Here is a 15,556-nt window from a genome sequence, read left to right on the forward strand (position 1 = left end):
GCGGTAGTACCTATTGTTGCGGTAATGGCAATTGAGCACTTTTTCGACTGAAATGTTACCAAAAGGTATTTTTAATAGATGTATGGTGCTTAAATTATGAGATTGCACCATTTGTTTGCTTAAGATTTGCCCAAAAACCTATTTTAAAAAAATATTTTCATAAATGTGTTTGCTGCTGTGTTCCTATTGTTGCGGTAGTGTTCCTAATGTTGCGGTATCCCATATGATTTCAATGGGATACCGCAACAATAGGAACAAAATACCGCAACATTAGAAACACATACCGCAACATTAGGAACACAATGATCTTTCAGATAAAAACGAATAAAATGCTCATAACAACATCAAAGTGGCAATATTTCGTTATTTTCCCGTAGATTAAGGATGGATTTTATTATTTTCAATTCAATCCATGTAAAAAGTTTGCTTGGGGCGATACAATTGTGGTTTAAACATGAACCCAGCGCTTAACTCCTCCATGATCGGATCAATTACCCTAGCTGTAAGAAATCTCCCTATAATAATTTTAAACCAGGTTTTTATTCATGTTCGTTTCCTTATCAACGAGGGTGTTTAATCATACTTCTTTTTTACTCAGGTTTTTACTCGTCACTTCACCTTCGGAGGAAATTGAGTTATTGTTACACTTGACTTGGCTTGAATGATCCATCGACTAAAACAATTTAAAATATCGTATAATTGCCAAATGAGAACGGATCTTGTGGAGCACTGTTCAAACCAGATCTATATCGATTGACGAATACCCAATGCGAAAAAACAGATGAAACACACGCTACCGAAAACATGCTACGTCGTTTTTTTTTGCAGATCAGTAGGGTTGCCGAAAGTATCTGTAGCCTACCCTTAATAGCATCTATTTTTATGAATGGGACTGATTGTAAACAAAACTTTACTATTACAACGCCGAAAGTCACTTTGAGGCTCTCTCAATTCTTCCTCTCTCACTGCATGCTGAAGGTCGGATAGTACGCACGATAGTGTTCGTGAAGTGATGGTGATATCGCATGGTTTGTTTACATACACTTGTGTTTATGTTTGTCATACGTTACTATGCACCAGAAGCATAGAATTTGCGCATGTGTAAATTTTCCGAAAATACCTATGCGGCTTAGAGTTTGTTGTTAGGTTTACACTGAATGTCGCAAGTGTTTTTTACAAAACATTTGCTGTAATTTCCGAGATTATTGCAAGCAACATCTTTTTTAAGCACATTACAACTTTGATGACAATATGAGCTATCACTTTAGAATCATGTCGATGTACAAGACAGTAGTAAAATGTCAAGCTACACCTCATAAGTGTATATACAGGCAAACAAACCTCGTTCACGAGTTTCCAGACACTAACAGATCAGTTCTGTATTGGCATTCAATAGAGCATCACGCGCTATATATTCGCGAGAAAACTGAAACCTGTTGCTAAAGATAATGCGTCGTTGTTTTTTTTTTCGTGGTGCATGATGTCATGGCACTTACTCTATTGATTTTATAGTTCATAACCCCCAAGTGCCGAAACTACTGATTTTCAACAGATTTAGCATAGCACATTATGCAGATAATCGAAATTGAAGAATTCCGAAACACCCGTAGTTTCGATAGTGCTTTGAAAACTAACCATGTGATTGAAATTCAGCTCAAGGCAATCGCATAATATTCAAATCAACATCAGCCAGTGAAACGGATGAAACTTGAATGTGAAATAGGTTGATGATGTCATATAGTTATCATTTCAAGACATAATTCGGCTTGCCAAAATGAACTCAGAAGCCGGTTCTACTGATAACGATGCAAAGCGTCGTAAATTAGTCCACGATCCTACTAAAAGCATCACAACCAAACAAACGAAAGCAGGAGAAGAGTTGGGCAGTTCGTATCATTATGAAGAAAATGTTCATCATTACGAAGAGTCTTTCTCCCGGAACGATAGTGCCAGTTGCTACCGGCAATTCACAACCGTCAGTAATATCGAACAAAATAATTCATCTTGGTATGGGACATATCGTGCTCGAGTTGTTAAAAACATAGGGGATGTCAACCGTCAATATGGTACATCTGAATATGATACTCATATACTAGAAAAACGAGGTAAGCAAAAACTATGGGGATAGATCGATAACTCAGTTAAAAAAAGAAATCTTAGATAACACATGACATTGCATTCATTTCTTAATTTCAAAGTTTATCACACTACACTAAAAGCATATAAGCCACACAGATAAAAATAATGAGATTTACACGTCATGTAAACTTCAGTTTAGTTATGTAAACTTAGTGTTATGATGGTTTACATGATAAATCATGTAAATTTGTGTTATATGTCATGTAAACACAAAGAGTCATGCTGAATTACATGACACATAAAGGAAATTTACATGATATTTTGTGACTTTTACATGATATGTCATGTAAACTTGTGCGATATCCCACGCTCCAATTAAGTGCATCATATGTAACAGAATTTTACACTGTTTTTTCGATCTGTGCAGTGATTACACAGATAAAAATAATGAGAATTACACGTCATGTAAACTTGTGTTACATGATACTTTATGACTGTTACATGATATGTCATGTAAACTTCTGTGATTTCTCCCGCTCCAATCATGTGCATCATATGTCACAGAATTTTACACTCTCTTTTCGATCTGTGTATAAGCTTTGGACTGCAGTGGAGAGCGAACCTAATGTATGAACCAAATATGCCTGCTTTGAACCATATTTTGAATAAAAAAAAAATCTATATTCAAAAGTGTCCAAATTAGCCCCCCACGACAGTACTGACCCTCTGAGTATGTGTTAAGCTACTCGAAAAAGTATTGTGAAACTTTGAAACATGTTAACCCTTTATAAGGCAGTTGCAACTATATTGCCACCTACTGTTTTTATTTTTTCAGTTTTATATCAATTTATTTCGAACTTCTTTTTTGATTTACGCAAAATTGGGATTACTAACAACGCCTGGTATTTTTTTGGTACTAAACATAGCTTAAGCAACAATTTGAAAGCCATTTGTAGTCTCAAAAATGGCTAATTTTGACCGTGTGAAGAAAATTAGCTCGAACTTACTGTAAAACTATAGATTTGGTAAATATTTTTAGAAACAATCAAATTATGGGTTGATATAAGCTGAACTACACAGTGTATAGGGTAACCAATATAATTTGGACCCCCATATATTTTGGACCCCCTGTGTCCTTTGATCACAACTTACACAGGTTTAATGATGAGATGACGGAAATTTTTATAATCATTCGCTAAATAAGATCGCTCTGCACGGGCAGCAATCATTTCCTCACTGGAAATACCCTTATTTGCCTTGAAATTATTTTTTGCCAATGTCGTCATCCGAGCGAGTGTCGCATCATGTTTACAAAAAGAGATTGCGGTGCTGAGGAAACTTGCAGATGTAAACAAAAACGTTTATCATTCTAGCGCATTAAATTCGCAAAGTTCGTCTAATCAGCCTTTGTCAATCAAGTAATAAGGATGTGATCCAGCATATTCAAGCGGCAAATTCTTCCAAAATAGTTTCAAACGAGTTTAAACACCGGGTGTCCAAAATATATACTGAAGAGGGTCCAAAATATATTGGGGTGTCCAAAACAGTGAAAACTGATGATTCAAAAATCAGATATTTTCATCAAATTTTAAGCCAGAAATGATCTTGTGGGTATTTTTAACGGACAGTAGAGACTTTCACGAACATACTAACATCATCATTATGTGTAAATACCCTCTGAATCTGTTTGATTTTGAATTAAATTCAAACCAATGTCCTCTAGGGGTCCAAAATTCAACCGTTACCCTATTATGGGTTAAGCCCTAATCCACTTTAAAATCTCTTTTGCGGATTTTGTCGAAGTCAAAATAAGAAAAGTACCCCAAACGGCAGTGGCAACAGTATTGCCACCAGCGCTGGTGGCCTAAACGGGCAGTGGCAACTATATTGCCACCACAAAAAAATCGTTTTTGGATTAAACGGGCAGTGGCAACTAAATTGCCACCTAGATTTTTGAGAGTTTCTCTCAAACAAAAATGGTTTTGTACATGTTATCATGTATATAACTATTTTCATAATAGTATGCGTTGATAACTCTTCTAGTTTTATCGGCCTTATAAAAGGGTTAAAATAAGCTTTTTAATCTAATTTTTGATTTTGTTAATGTTCGTTTGTGTTTAAAAAAAACCTCTTACTTACTAAATATGGGGTCTCTGATTTTAAATATGTTGTCCACATTCTTACAAGTTATGCTCTTGCCTGATTTATTTTATGATTAAAATCTTCTAAACCGCGAATAACGAGCAGGCAGTGGCTTAAGGAAATGATAGCCTACTTTGAATAAATTGTATATTTTATTAAAAACTAGCTGTCCCGGCAAACGTCGTATAGCGTGCCTACTATGTTTTTGACATGCAGTTCTGGAGAGAAATGGTCCAAAAATGGAATTTCAAACTTTCACGTTTTTGGTGCGTTCCCGGTCGATTGTCCCAATTGTTTTTTCGTACGAACACGTCGGAGCCCTGCACGAATGAAACACTGAAAGAATGGTGTAGAACCATTGACCCGTTCCCGAGCCTATTCGTGACATACAAACACCATTCCATTTTTATTTATATAGAAGAGCACTTTCATAAAAAAAAAAATCGTTTATTAAATCCAACTCTAGGTTATCGAATTGAAGTTATACAGTAATTTCTTAACTTATATTGTAACTAGTATTCATACCAAGCATGAATGTTTGACAATGTATCTCATTGCGTTACGAAACACAGTCAAGGAAATATCGATTTATTTCAATGTTAATGAATTTTAATTTTCATGAATTCCATGTCATTCAATTGCTAAATAATAGCATATTACGAAAAACCATTCGTGAGCAGAAACTGATTCAATTAACAATGTTTGTTTCAAAATTTCATGATGTCGGTCAAGCCGATCAATGTTACCCCGCTGATCAATGCTACCCCGTTTTACGGCACTTAGAATTTTTTATTAGTTTAATAAAAGCGAAAACTGCATTGAAGAAGCATACCACAGAAATCAAACCTTATTTCTTTCGTTTTATGATATGAATGAAAACATTTTAGAATGATGGTGGTGGTTTATTGTTGGAGGGGGAGCCAGAATAACTCGACAATGATTTTCCATTTGGGCCTAACTTACTTGATCGATTTCTCTTCGTCGATTCTCTTTCGCTAATAACAAATTAAATCATCATTCTTTTTGGTCCTATAGCAAGATGTGACCGTGGAGGACGATCTCAATTAAAAAATCTCTAGAAAATTCAATTCATATTCTATAATAACAGAAAGAGATGATCGATGAAGAAATATTGATAATGTCAGTTAGGCCCTTATGAAAAATCATTGTTATAATTATAATTTGCCTAAATAGGGCAAAACCTTGGGCAAAACAAAATAATAAAAGGAATTAGTTATCGCACTACCTAAAGAAAACTATTTCTACAAAAATAAGAAGAAGGCAAACGAATGTCATCGATATGTCAAACGATAGATTAGTTTTCATACTTTATAGGAAAAATATAAGTCGAGCCAAAACTACTTTTAGTATTTATTACGGCGTGTGTCAATTATAGGAACCCTGTACCAGTTAAGGACATATTTGTTAATTTGGGTTCCACTTCGCACTATTTACATACATTCCTAATGGGATTAGCCATAACTGGTACACTATGGCGAAATAGGGTGCAAGGAAGCCGAAAAATTAAGGAAAATGAATTATTTCTATCATAATTTGAGCAAATTACGAAGTTTTAATGATTGCAACCATCTTTTGTGATCGTGATCTGTTGTTCACAATTTTTTTTCTTGTTGATTTGCATCATTAAAGGTTGAAAATCAACTATGGCGAATTTGAGGTACTATAGCCATAACTGGTACGCTGAGCCTAAACGTGATCAAAATGTGATTTGGCTCGCGAATCACGAATAGCCAACAATTCGCTATATTGTTATTGTATTGTTATACAATAGTACCTTCTATTGTATAAAAAGTACAAACAATATCAAAACAATAAAATGTATGGTTTGCGTTTCAAATTTGTTCGCGAAAAAATACTGTTTGCATTGTTACGATACTTAACAATCGGTACATTATATTGTAAAATTTTCATCTATATATATAAAAATGAGTTTGAAGTTCCTTTGAGGCAACAAAACTCAAGAATGGATGAACCGATCAGCATGTCTCTTGCACGGTTCGGTTCGTATTCATGGGGGCTGTGTTTATATGTACAAAAAGTTACGAAAATCAACTAAAAAAGTAACAAAATTGATAAAGAACTGACTTTCCATGAGCTGAGAAGGAAATCAACACGACCGAAATGAAATCAATCTAGAGTGCGGTGCTTTTTTGAGCTCTACAGTTGTCAAACCACCACAAGACGGCAAGACAAAGTTTGCCGGGACAACTAGTTTACAATACATATTATGGTGCATTTCAATACGTTATATTAGTGGTATTCACTAAACAGATTAAATTGCTGCGTAAGCCATAATTTTCAGCTTATTTGAAATGTTTCATTATTTTGCGAATGAAATAATCAAAGATTGCCTTGGTGATCACGACGTTTAATTAATTTAATCAGTTTACGCTGTTTAGTGAATCCTCCTTACGCTTTTAGTGAATGGAAAATTTTCAAATACTTGCAAAACTTTGTATGTTGGTCACCCTAATGTATGTATATTAATAAAGGTTAGGCTTAAAATAAAAGCTTCACTTGTTAGATGGTTCCAACATGCATTGTTTTATACTCTGGGATGGTTGGCAGTAGATTCATAAAAGGCTTTTATGTGAATAACTATGACGGGTGTCGTGATTACTGGTAGCGACGTATTAAATTCTTGATTATTTCATGGAATCCCCGACTACTGTGCCTTTTTTTGTTAAGTAGGAATAATCATTCCATTCAGTGGTTACATAATGACGGCGAAATCAATATAAAAACCTAATGAGTGTAGAATTAGCATTTAAGTTAAAATACACGTTAATAAAAAAAAACCTAATTAAGTTAAAATGGATTCTAAATAAATTTATAATATTAAACACAATATTTAGCTTTTGTGGAAGTACTTAGTTTTCTGATGTTTAAACATTGATTCCTAAATGCTTCAAGATCCCAAATTTTCACGTGAATCTACAAATATGCTGAATTTTGGGTAAACAAAATACAAATAATTTCTGATCACAAGTTTGCACGACAAGGCAAACAAAATATGAAGAAGTGATCGGACAATGCAGCCCTTTGATTTACACGTGTGTTGCTGTCCGATCAATTTTGTACATTTTAGTTGCCTTGCAGCGCCAAGATATGTGATCAGACACGTTTTGTATTTCTCATACGCGAAATTCAGCATTATTTGTAGTTTTGTGTCAAAATTTGAACTCATTTCATTGAAGAAAACATAGTTATAGCATCTCAAAGTTGGATCTTGTATGACAAACGGCGTTTGTCCAATCAACTATGCACAATGCCGAGTTTCATATGAAATCGTCCAATTTGAAAATTGTGCCTTTTTTACCTTAGTGATGCATTATTTTGTCTGAAGTTTTGCTTCTTGAAAGAGCTTAAGAATTGAATTTACAAAACTGTGGAAAGTGCTGGACTTCCTAAGTCGTGATTTGAATGTGATTACAAGACGTAGTCTAAAATTTAACAGAGAAACAGCATTTTTCACAATTTACACATATTTTTTTGTAATTTAAATGCATTCATATTCCTCCCATACTGTTTGCACTCTAAATTTGTGTTGAAACAAAAAAAAAAGAGTTGATTCTACCGGCAATGTTTAAGATGAAAAATTCAATTATTTCCACGAAAACTAAATTTGGTCTATTATATAAAAAAAAGCCCATTTATAATCTATCCTGCCTTCATTAGGTTTTTTAATGATTTCATCACTATTACGTTATCTCTGAATGGAATGAACTTAATATTGACGGTTTTCCCCCTTATCGAACGCGACGATTTCAATCCGTCGCGGATGAAACCGTCGCCAGAGTCGTCGCAGCCAATCAGCAGGCGGGAGTCTGACGTTTCTCCGATCTCACTAACACAAACAGCAGCAGAGGTGGTGCTTGATTCGTTGCGATGATTCAGAAATGCCGACTGGAAGTTGGCAGCGCGTATTGTTATGGGAGCAACATACAATACGTCGCTGCAAATAATCACGACACCCGTCAATGTTGTAGTTTTTTACATTAAAGCCTTTCATGAATCTACTGCCAACCATCCCAGGATATAAAACAATCCATGTTGAAACCATCTAACAAGTAAAGCTTTTATTTTAAGCCTAACCTTTATTAATATACATACATTAGGGTGGCACAAAGACCAACATACAAAGTTTTGCAAATATTTGAAAAATTGTCCATTCACTAAAAGCGTAATATCTCAGCTTCTAGACAAGATATTTGAAATCTTTTTTTTAGAGAAATGACGCATATGAATAGTACTATCAGATGAAATTTCCATGGTTGAAAATAAAAAATAGTACATGTATAGACTTTTTATCAGCGCAAAAAAGGTTCTGCCGTCAATATAAACACATTATTTCAAAAACTAATACCCATAAAGAATGCCTATAGGTCCATAGAAAAATATAAAAATAATAAAAAAATTCAGAAGTTGAAAAAAAATTACGAAAAAAATATTTTTTTTTGAGAATTTTCATGAAAAAGGGTATTTTTTTCAAAAATTGCCCTGGAGGAACCTCTAGACGATTTTTTTAGAAAATCGAAATGTTCTACAAAAATGCTTCAAATATGCATATCTTTCATTTAAGGGTTGAGCACCTTGACTTTTCGAACATCGATTTTTTTGAAGCTGTCTAATGATCATAGATATAAAACTTCTTGGTAGATTCAGTTTTATTGAGATTCCTTTATATATTACACACAATTAAAACGCATCCTACGAATTTCGTCGAAAAACGTTCATACAACTTTGGAGTCTCGATAATTTATTTTGTTTTTGGGCTCAAACATCGGTTTGTTATATACCAGTACTCTTCGTATAGTACCATCCACATGCGTTTTTTGACGAACTGAGGTTTATGTGAAAATTTCTTTTTTGGCCTTAAATATGTGTCTTTGATTTTCTATAAAACCTTATATTGTTTACCGTATCTAAATCGAGTACCGTGATTTCGGGTGAAATTGATCACTTTTCGTAGTTTTTGGTGAATAATATTGGAATACTTATCGATATGGATAAATTTAATGCTTTAAAACAAGTACAACCACGGTTTTCGTCAGTCAATGAGGTTAAAAATTTTACTGCAAATCATTTTTTTACAAAAAAAAAAAATATTTGAAATAAAAAATCAAAACATTTAATTTCGGGGTGAAATTGATCAGTCAGTGAGGTGTCTTTGTAAGTGCTGAAAATATGTTTTCATCCTAAATTAACCACCCTGAAATGCGAAAAGCTAGGCAAAATTTTTACTACTGTACTAAATTTCAAATTATTTAAGTTTGAAGTTCAATAAATCTTGAGAAAACGCCTGAAAGTATGCAATTTCCATACTAAATATGATATAACTTCCGGAAAAGTACAATTTTATACATAAATTTCAATATTTATAGAACTTTTGATGACGAAATCGAGTTTATCGAATATTTAACCGCTAGGAACATTTATTCGAATATTCATTACATTTGCCATACAGCTACGGTAACAAAAGTTTGGAAGTGTCTTTGAAGTTCGCCTGACGGGAAGTTTTGGAAAATATTGAATTTTATACATAAATATGTGACTAATTGGTTGTAAAACATGTAAACTCATCATTCAATAACCCTTGAGCCAGATGATGGTTATTTTTTACAAATTGTTCCAAGTTTAAAGCGTTATTTTTAACATATAAAAATGACCCTCTCGTCGATCAATTTCACCCCACTGATCAATTTCACCCGAAATCACGGTAGGGGTAGGCGGGGCATTATGGACACCCGGGGCAGAATGGACACCCTCAATATTTTGAAATATGCGAACTTTTTTGAACTTTTAATGAATGGAGAATATAGTCCATTTGTCTAAAACGTAGTTTCAGGAAAGAAACATTCGAAATTAAAATTATACTTGATTTTACACGAAAAAGTTGCGTCCTCCGTTTTTTGTGCATGGAAATTATAATTTTCACACCATCTAAAATAAGATTTAGTGATTAATTTATTGCAGGTCGATTAAAACCTGATATTTCTAGAACACATGCAAGTAGTGTTGCTGTATCTACATGCTTAACATGTTTATATTTTCTTCTTTATTATATCAAAAATCAAGTTTGGAAATATCTTCTGCTGCCGGGGCAAAATGGACACTCACCTTTTTGAAAAAAAGCGGCAAGGGAAAAATATAAGCTAAATCACAAACCAACCAAATTCTTCGATTTCGGTACATTTCCGGTTGAATGTTCACTATAGTAGACATAGGGTGAAACAAATTGGCCAAAAAACGACAGCAGTGGAAAATAGTTGTTCTAGGCACAGCTGTACATGCCGATAAAAACGAAGCTTTATCCAAAACAGCCTGAATTTAAATTAACTGAACAAAAATGAACTACTTCGGCATATTATTCATCCATAATAGTTGTTTTGTAATGAAATGACTTTATAGGTGTAAATAATGTACGAAATTCGTAAAAGTCTCATGGTGTCCATATTGCCCCATGGGGGTGTCCATTCTGCCCCGTATGCTTGAAGACGGTCATGAAAAACTAACATTTTTCGTAACATTTTTTTAAGTGTATAAATCATTTTTCTTCGTGAGCATTCTTATGCAACAGATGCTAAATAGACTTTAAAAGGATACATGTATCAAAAAACTAAACTTTTTTGACATCTTACCAGGTAAAGTTGGCAAAAACCTTAGGGTGTCCATAATGCCCCGCCTACCCCTATATTAAAACACCCCTAATTCATAATAACTAACAAAATAATATACTGCGTAATTGATGGGTTGAAGAGTTTTATATTCCTAAATTAATTTAGAATCTGGCAGAATTAATAAATATTCAGATCAATAATTCATTAACAAAAACAAACTTTATATTGATGATTAACCTGGGCTTGTTAGGGGAATATCTGTAAATAAAAAGAAAATCGGGTTAAGTACGGTTCCTTTGAATTCCACTAACAATTCTTAGTGGAATTCAAAGGAACCGTACTTAACCCGATTTTCTTTTTATTTAAACTTTATATTTTTCTGCAAAAAAAATAATAGATAAGCTTAAATTGCTTATACCACTACCACAAACCATTTTTGATCTATAGTCGGTTGAAAGTGTACCGATTCTAAAGTGTACATGCTTTATGTTGGCGGAATGATGCACTGGTATGCATAAAAATCAACGTTGTTGATTCCGTTCCCATGGCTTTGTCTGTGGAGTTATTTGGCCAGCAAACACCAGCAGAACCATTGTTAGTTCAAAAGCAAACTCTGCGCTGAAAAGACATACATTACAGAGCCCTTTGCAATACATTATATAACAGCCAAGAAATGTGCAGTTCATTTTCTAAAATTTAAAATTTTTAATAAAAATGATTTTCACACACTTTTTTTCGCTTTTCAGATGAACAAGAACGCGTACAAAAGAAAACATTTGTAAATTGGATAAATTCCTTCCTGATCAAGGTAGGTAGCATTGAATATTTGATCGATAATATGTCGGCCATTTATGATCTAATTTTCTCTGATTTTCATTAATTTATTGCCGTTGGCTACAAATTGTAGTGCATTTTTTGTTTTTCAGTGTTTAAAAATTTGTTTTTTTTTTCAGCGTAATCCACCTCTAAAAATTGTTGATCTGATACATGACCTAAAAGATGGAACGAAATTATTGGCCTTACTCGAAGTGCTTTCCGGCCATCGCTTACCCATGGAAAAAGGGAAAATATTACGACGGCCACATTATTTAAGCAACATCAATACGGCTCTACAGTTTTTGACAAGCAAAAGAATAAAGTTAGTAAATATCAACCCATCTGATATTGTTGATGGACGACCGGCTGTAGTATTGGGACTTATTTGGACAATAATTTTATACTTCCAAATAGAAGAAAATAGTCGCATTTTGTACTATTTAAATGAAAATCTGAGTGGATCTGTTAGTAGTTTGGACAGTAGTTCCACATCATGTATTCCAAGTCCAAGTAAACCACTACTTCAGGAGGCTGCTTCAACCAAAGCCTCGCAAGAAATGTTAAAACAAGGACCTAAGAAAACTCTTCTGGGTTGGGTGAACAACGCGCTTCCAAAGTATGTAGTTTGTAATGTACTATGCTTGAATGATTTTATAATTTTTGTTTTTCACCTTCAGGCAATCAGGATTAGAAATTCGAGACTTTGGGGCAAGCTGGAGAGATGGATATGCGTTTTTGACCCTTATCGATTCAATAAAAACGAATGTGATAAATATTGCAGATATGAAGAGACATAACAACCGTTACCGTTTAGATACTGCATTCAACGTAGCAGAAACGGAGCTTGGTATAGCAAGACTATTGGATGCAGAGGATGTCGATGTCAACTGCCCAGACGAAAAAAGTATTATGACATACGTGGCTCAATTTTTACACAAATACCCAGATGTCAAGGTAAGAAGCTTCAATAAAACTTATTTACTTGTTCTTACTTTTATTTTGTTATTTCCAGAATATAAACTCAAAGAGTGAAAGTGAACGAGAACTTTTCGGGTTGTTGAGTTGGCTTCACTCTACAGTACGTCATTATGACAACTTGAATGGAAATTACCCTAACAATTATGACATGCGCGAAAAACTAAATCAGGAGAAATTAGATAAACTGAGTGTCTACAAAAGATTAAAGAACATTCATGCTGGAAAACTAACACCAGAAGTAGATGATTTGAATGACTACTGGCACCGACTTGAGCAACATTTACAGCAGTGGTTATGGTATTTGGATTGCAATCTAGCTGGTCAGTTTGGTATTATTGGTTTATGGTTGAGCAATGGCGAAAAACTATTAAATGATAGTGACATTCCCTTCAATATGAATGAGGAAACTGCGTCACTTATCAGCAAAAAATTAGAGGCACATAAACAATTTTTTGCTGCCTATCCAGAAGTTTATGGAACGTTCAACGAAATAAAACATACTAGTGCTGCAAAAAATATCCCGGAGAATCAGCTTGCAAACTTAGAGAGAAGGTTATGTGATATTGAAATTATTGCCAAGCAACGCAGAATAAAACTGAAATTTCTTGAGCACAAATGCTGCCTGATTGCGTTCTTGAATCTACTGGATAACAAAATCAACGGTGTAAAATACAATAACGAAGATGTCGTGAAGCAGTCGCTTGAGCAGTTAAAAAGCTTTGTTACTAGGAATCAAATAATGCAAGAATTTGAAAAAGCCCTAATTGACATGCGACAGGTTATCGATGAATACAAAGTTGATGGAAACATTTCCAAAAAAGAGGAATATAATATTGACACTTTTCTTCGTGAAATTGAAGATAGATGGAAAAACGTATCTTCTCGATTGATCTGTACTGAGACAATGCTAGAAGATGTGCTATCACACTGGAAGCGCTGGAATAATCTTTCAGATGATTTGGAAAAGTGGATTGCAGCTGCTCATATTGCGCTGAATACATCGGAAGATGAGAAAATTGAATTCTTCCAAAGCTTGGCTGCATATAAAGAAAAATTTGGCTTGCTTACTGAAACATACAACATTTTAAAATCAACATGTGATTATGATACAGCCAATAAAATTGAAGCCGCATACAAACAGCTATCGCTGCACTGGGAGCAGATTTTCCAGTACTCTAAGCAATATCTTCATGTGGGAGATATTTTACAACACAGACAAAAGTTCAAAAAGGATGCAACTTCTCTTAGCGATTGGATACAAAAAGCTGAAATTATATTATCGAGAAACAATCTTAGAAACACCAACGACATAAAGGAATCTGAAGCTGAGATAAAACAAATAGCCTGTGAAATTGAGTCCAAAGAAGAGCTATTCAAATCGGTCAGTAGAAGTTTCCAAGCTTTGATAAAGGAATATTCAAGAGATGAAGTAGATAAAATGATGACTTTAATGAAACGAGAAAAAGAAGCATTGGTTTGCATACGAGCGCAGATTCCAATTAAGCTTCATCTTTTCCACCAAATATTGACTCAACAAGATGCATTAGAATCCGGCCAAAAGGAAATTTCCGACTGGCTAGATGAAGCTGAAAATCTTCTGATATCTTATGCATTTAACAATGAACCCCAACAAACATCAGTCAACCTTTCGAAGCATAAAAACTTTTTCAATCGAACCTTGTATTACAAGTCAATGTTGGAAAGCAAAAACAATGTCTTTCATAACCTTCTCAAATTAACTAATACAGATAATAGTATCGATATGAAAGATTTATCTGGTAAAATGAAGCAACTCAATGAGAGATTCGCGTATGTCATCAATAACGCCAATGATTGGGAGCATAAATTGCAGGAAAATTTAAAAGCATGGGAAAAATTCAGCAACTGTCATCAACAAGTTGAAAATTTTCTACGACAAGCAGAATCTTGGCAAAACGTCACGGTGCCCCTTGAAAAGCAAAGTGATGTTTTGAACCAACTGGAGTTTTTCAATAACGCTGACCAAACAATAATCGGAGTCCTGGAATCAAACACTGAAGAACTTCTTAAATATCTGCCACCAAATGAACAAAAAATTATGATATTGGATATCGAGGCACTTCAAAAACAATGGAGCTCAGTCATTTCAAATATACCCAAGCATCTTATGAAGCTCGAATTCAGATTGAATGAAATCGCTTTTTATAGCGACATGGGTCAGATTGAAAAAGAGTTGAACGCTGAAGAGCAAGCCTACAATTGCAATGAAAATTATGAAACCATTGTTCAGCGAAATGAAGATTTTTTCAAAACAAATGACCTACAAAAAATTGAAAAAAATTTGGCGACTTTGGAAAAGATAAGCTACGTTTACGCAGAACGATTTTCAAATGATCGAGTTTTATGTCAGCAGTACCAGCTAGCAAACAATGCATGGATTGAAATGTGCAAAAGGATCGAAAACGTCAAAAATATTCTACATCAAATTCCAGCTCAATGGGATGCTTATCATAACAAGTTTGAAGATATGACACATTGGATGGATCGTGTTGACCAATCGTTGCAGCAAATAATGATGGAAAAAGAAACGTTGGAGCAGTTTGAACAGGAGAAGAAAACTTTTCAGGTGAGTTTGACTGTTAGTTGTCTATTGTGATGTTTCATGTATTATAATATGTTGTCTTGTTGTATATTTCAATGCATTCCAAAGTTGAGGGAACTAATGGTAAATTTCATATATTGAATCAATATTCTGATACATTAAATTGTTACATGTGGCATTTGATTCGAAAAGTTGATAACATGTATGTGCATTTTAAGCGCACTCAGAATGAACATGAATGAACATGTTGGGCCGAACGTGATGGTTTGTCGAAAATTTTTCAAATCTTCATTGAGTACCGACGACGGTGTGATAATTA

At 34.2% G+C, this 15,556-nt stretch overlaps 2 protein-coding genes across 3 annotated transcripts in view; one reads left to right on the forward strand and one right to left on the reverse strand.

Annotated features, from left to right (window-relative positions):
* LOC109411753 (sulfotransferase 1B1) overlaps positions 1 to 15,556 on the reverse strand; it is a 155,783-nt gene that overhangs the window by 84,932 nt on the left and 55,295 nt on the right. The window lies entirely within an intron of this gene.
* Positions 1 to 15,556, forward strand: part of LOC109411751 (muscle-specific protein 300 kDa) — a 97,302-nt gene that overhangs the window by 48,598 nt on the left and 33,148 nt on the right. Inside the window, exons 3-7 of the mRNA XM_062848996.1 lie at positions 11,609 to 11,670; positions 11,816 to 12,294; positions 12,356 to 12,632; positions 12,691 to 15,261; positions 15,346 to 15,360. Coding sequence (XP_062704980.1) covers positions 11,609 to 11,670; positions 11,816 to 12,294; positions 12,356 to 12,632; positions 12,691 to 15,261; positions 15,346 to 15,360 — 3,404 coding nt within the window. The remainder of the gene's footprint in view (positions 1 to 11,608; positions 11,671 to 11,815; positions 12,295 to 12,355; positions 12,633 to 12,690; positions 15,262 to 15,345; positions 15,361 to 15,556) is intronic.

This window comes from Aedes albopictus, chromosome 2 (assembly GCF_035046485.1).
Source record: "Aedes albopictus strain Foshan chromosome 2, AalbF5, whole genome shotgun sequence".
Taxonomy (NCBI): domain Eukaryota; kingdom Metazoa; phylum Arthropoda; class Insecta; order Diptera; family Culicidae; genus Aedes; species Aedes albopictus.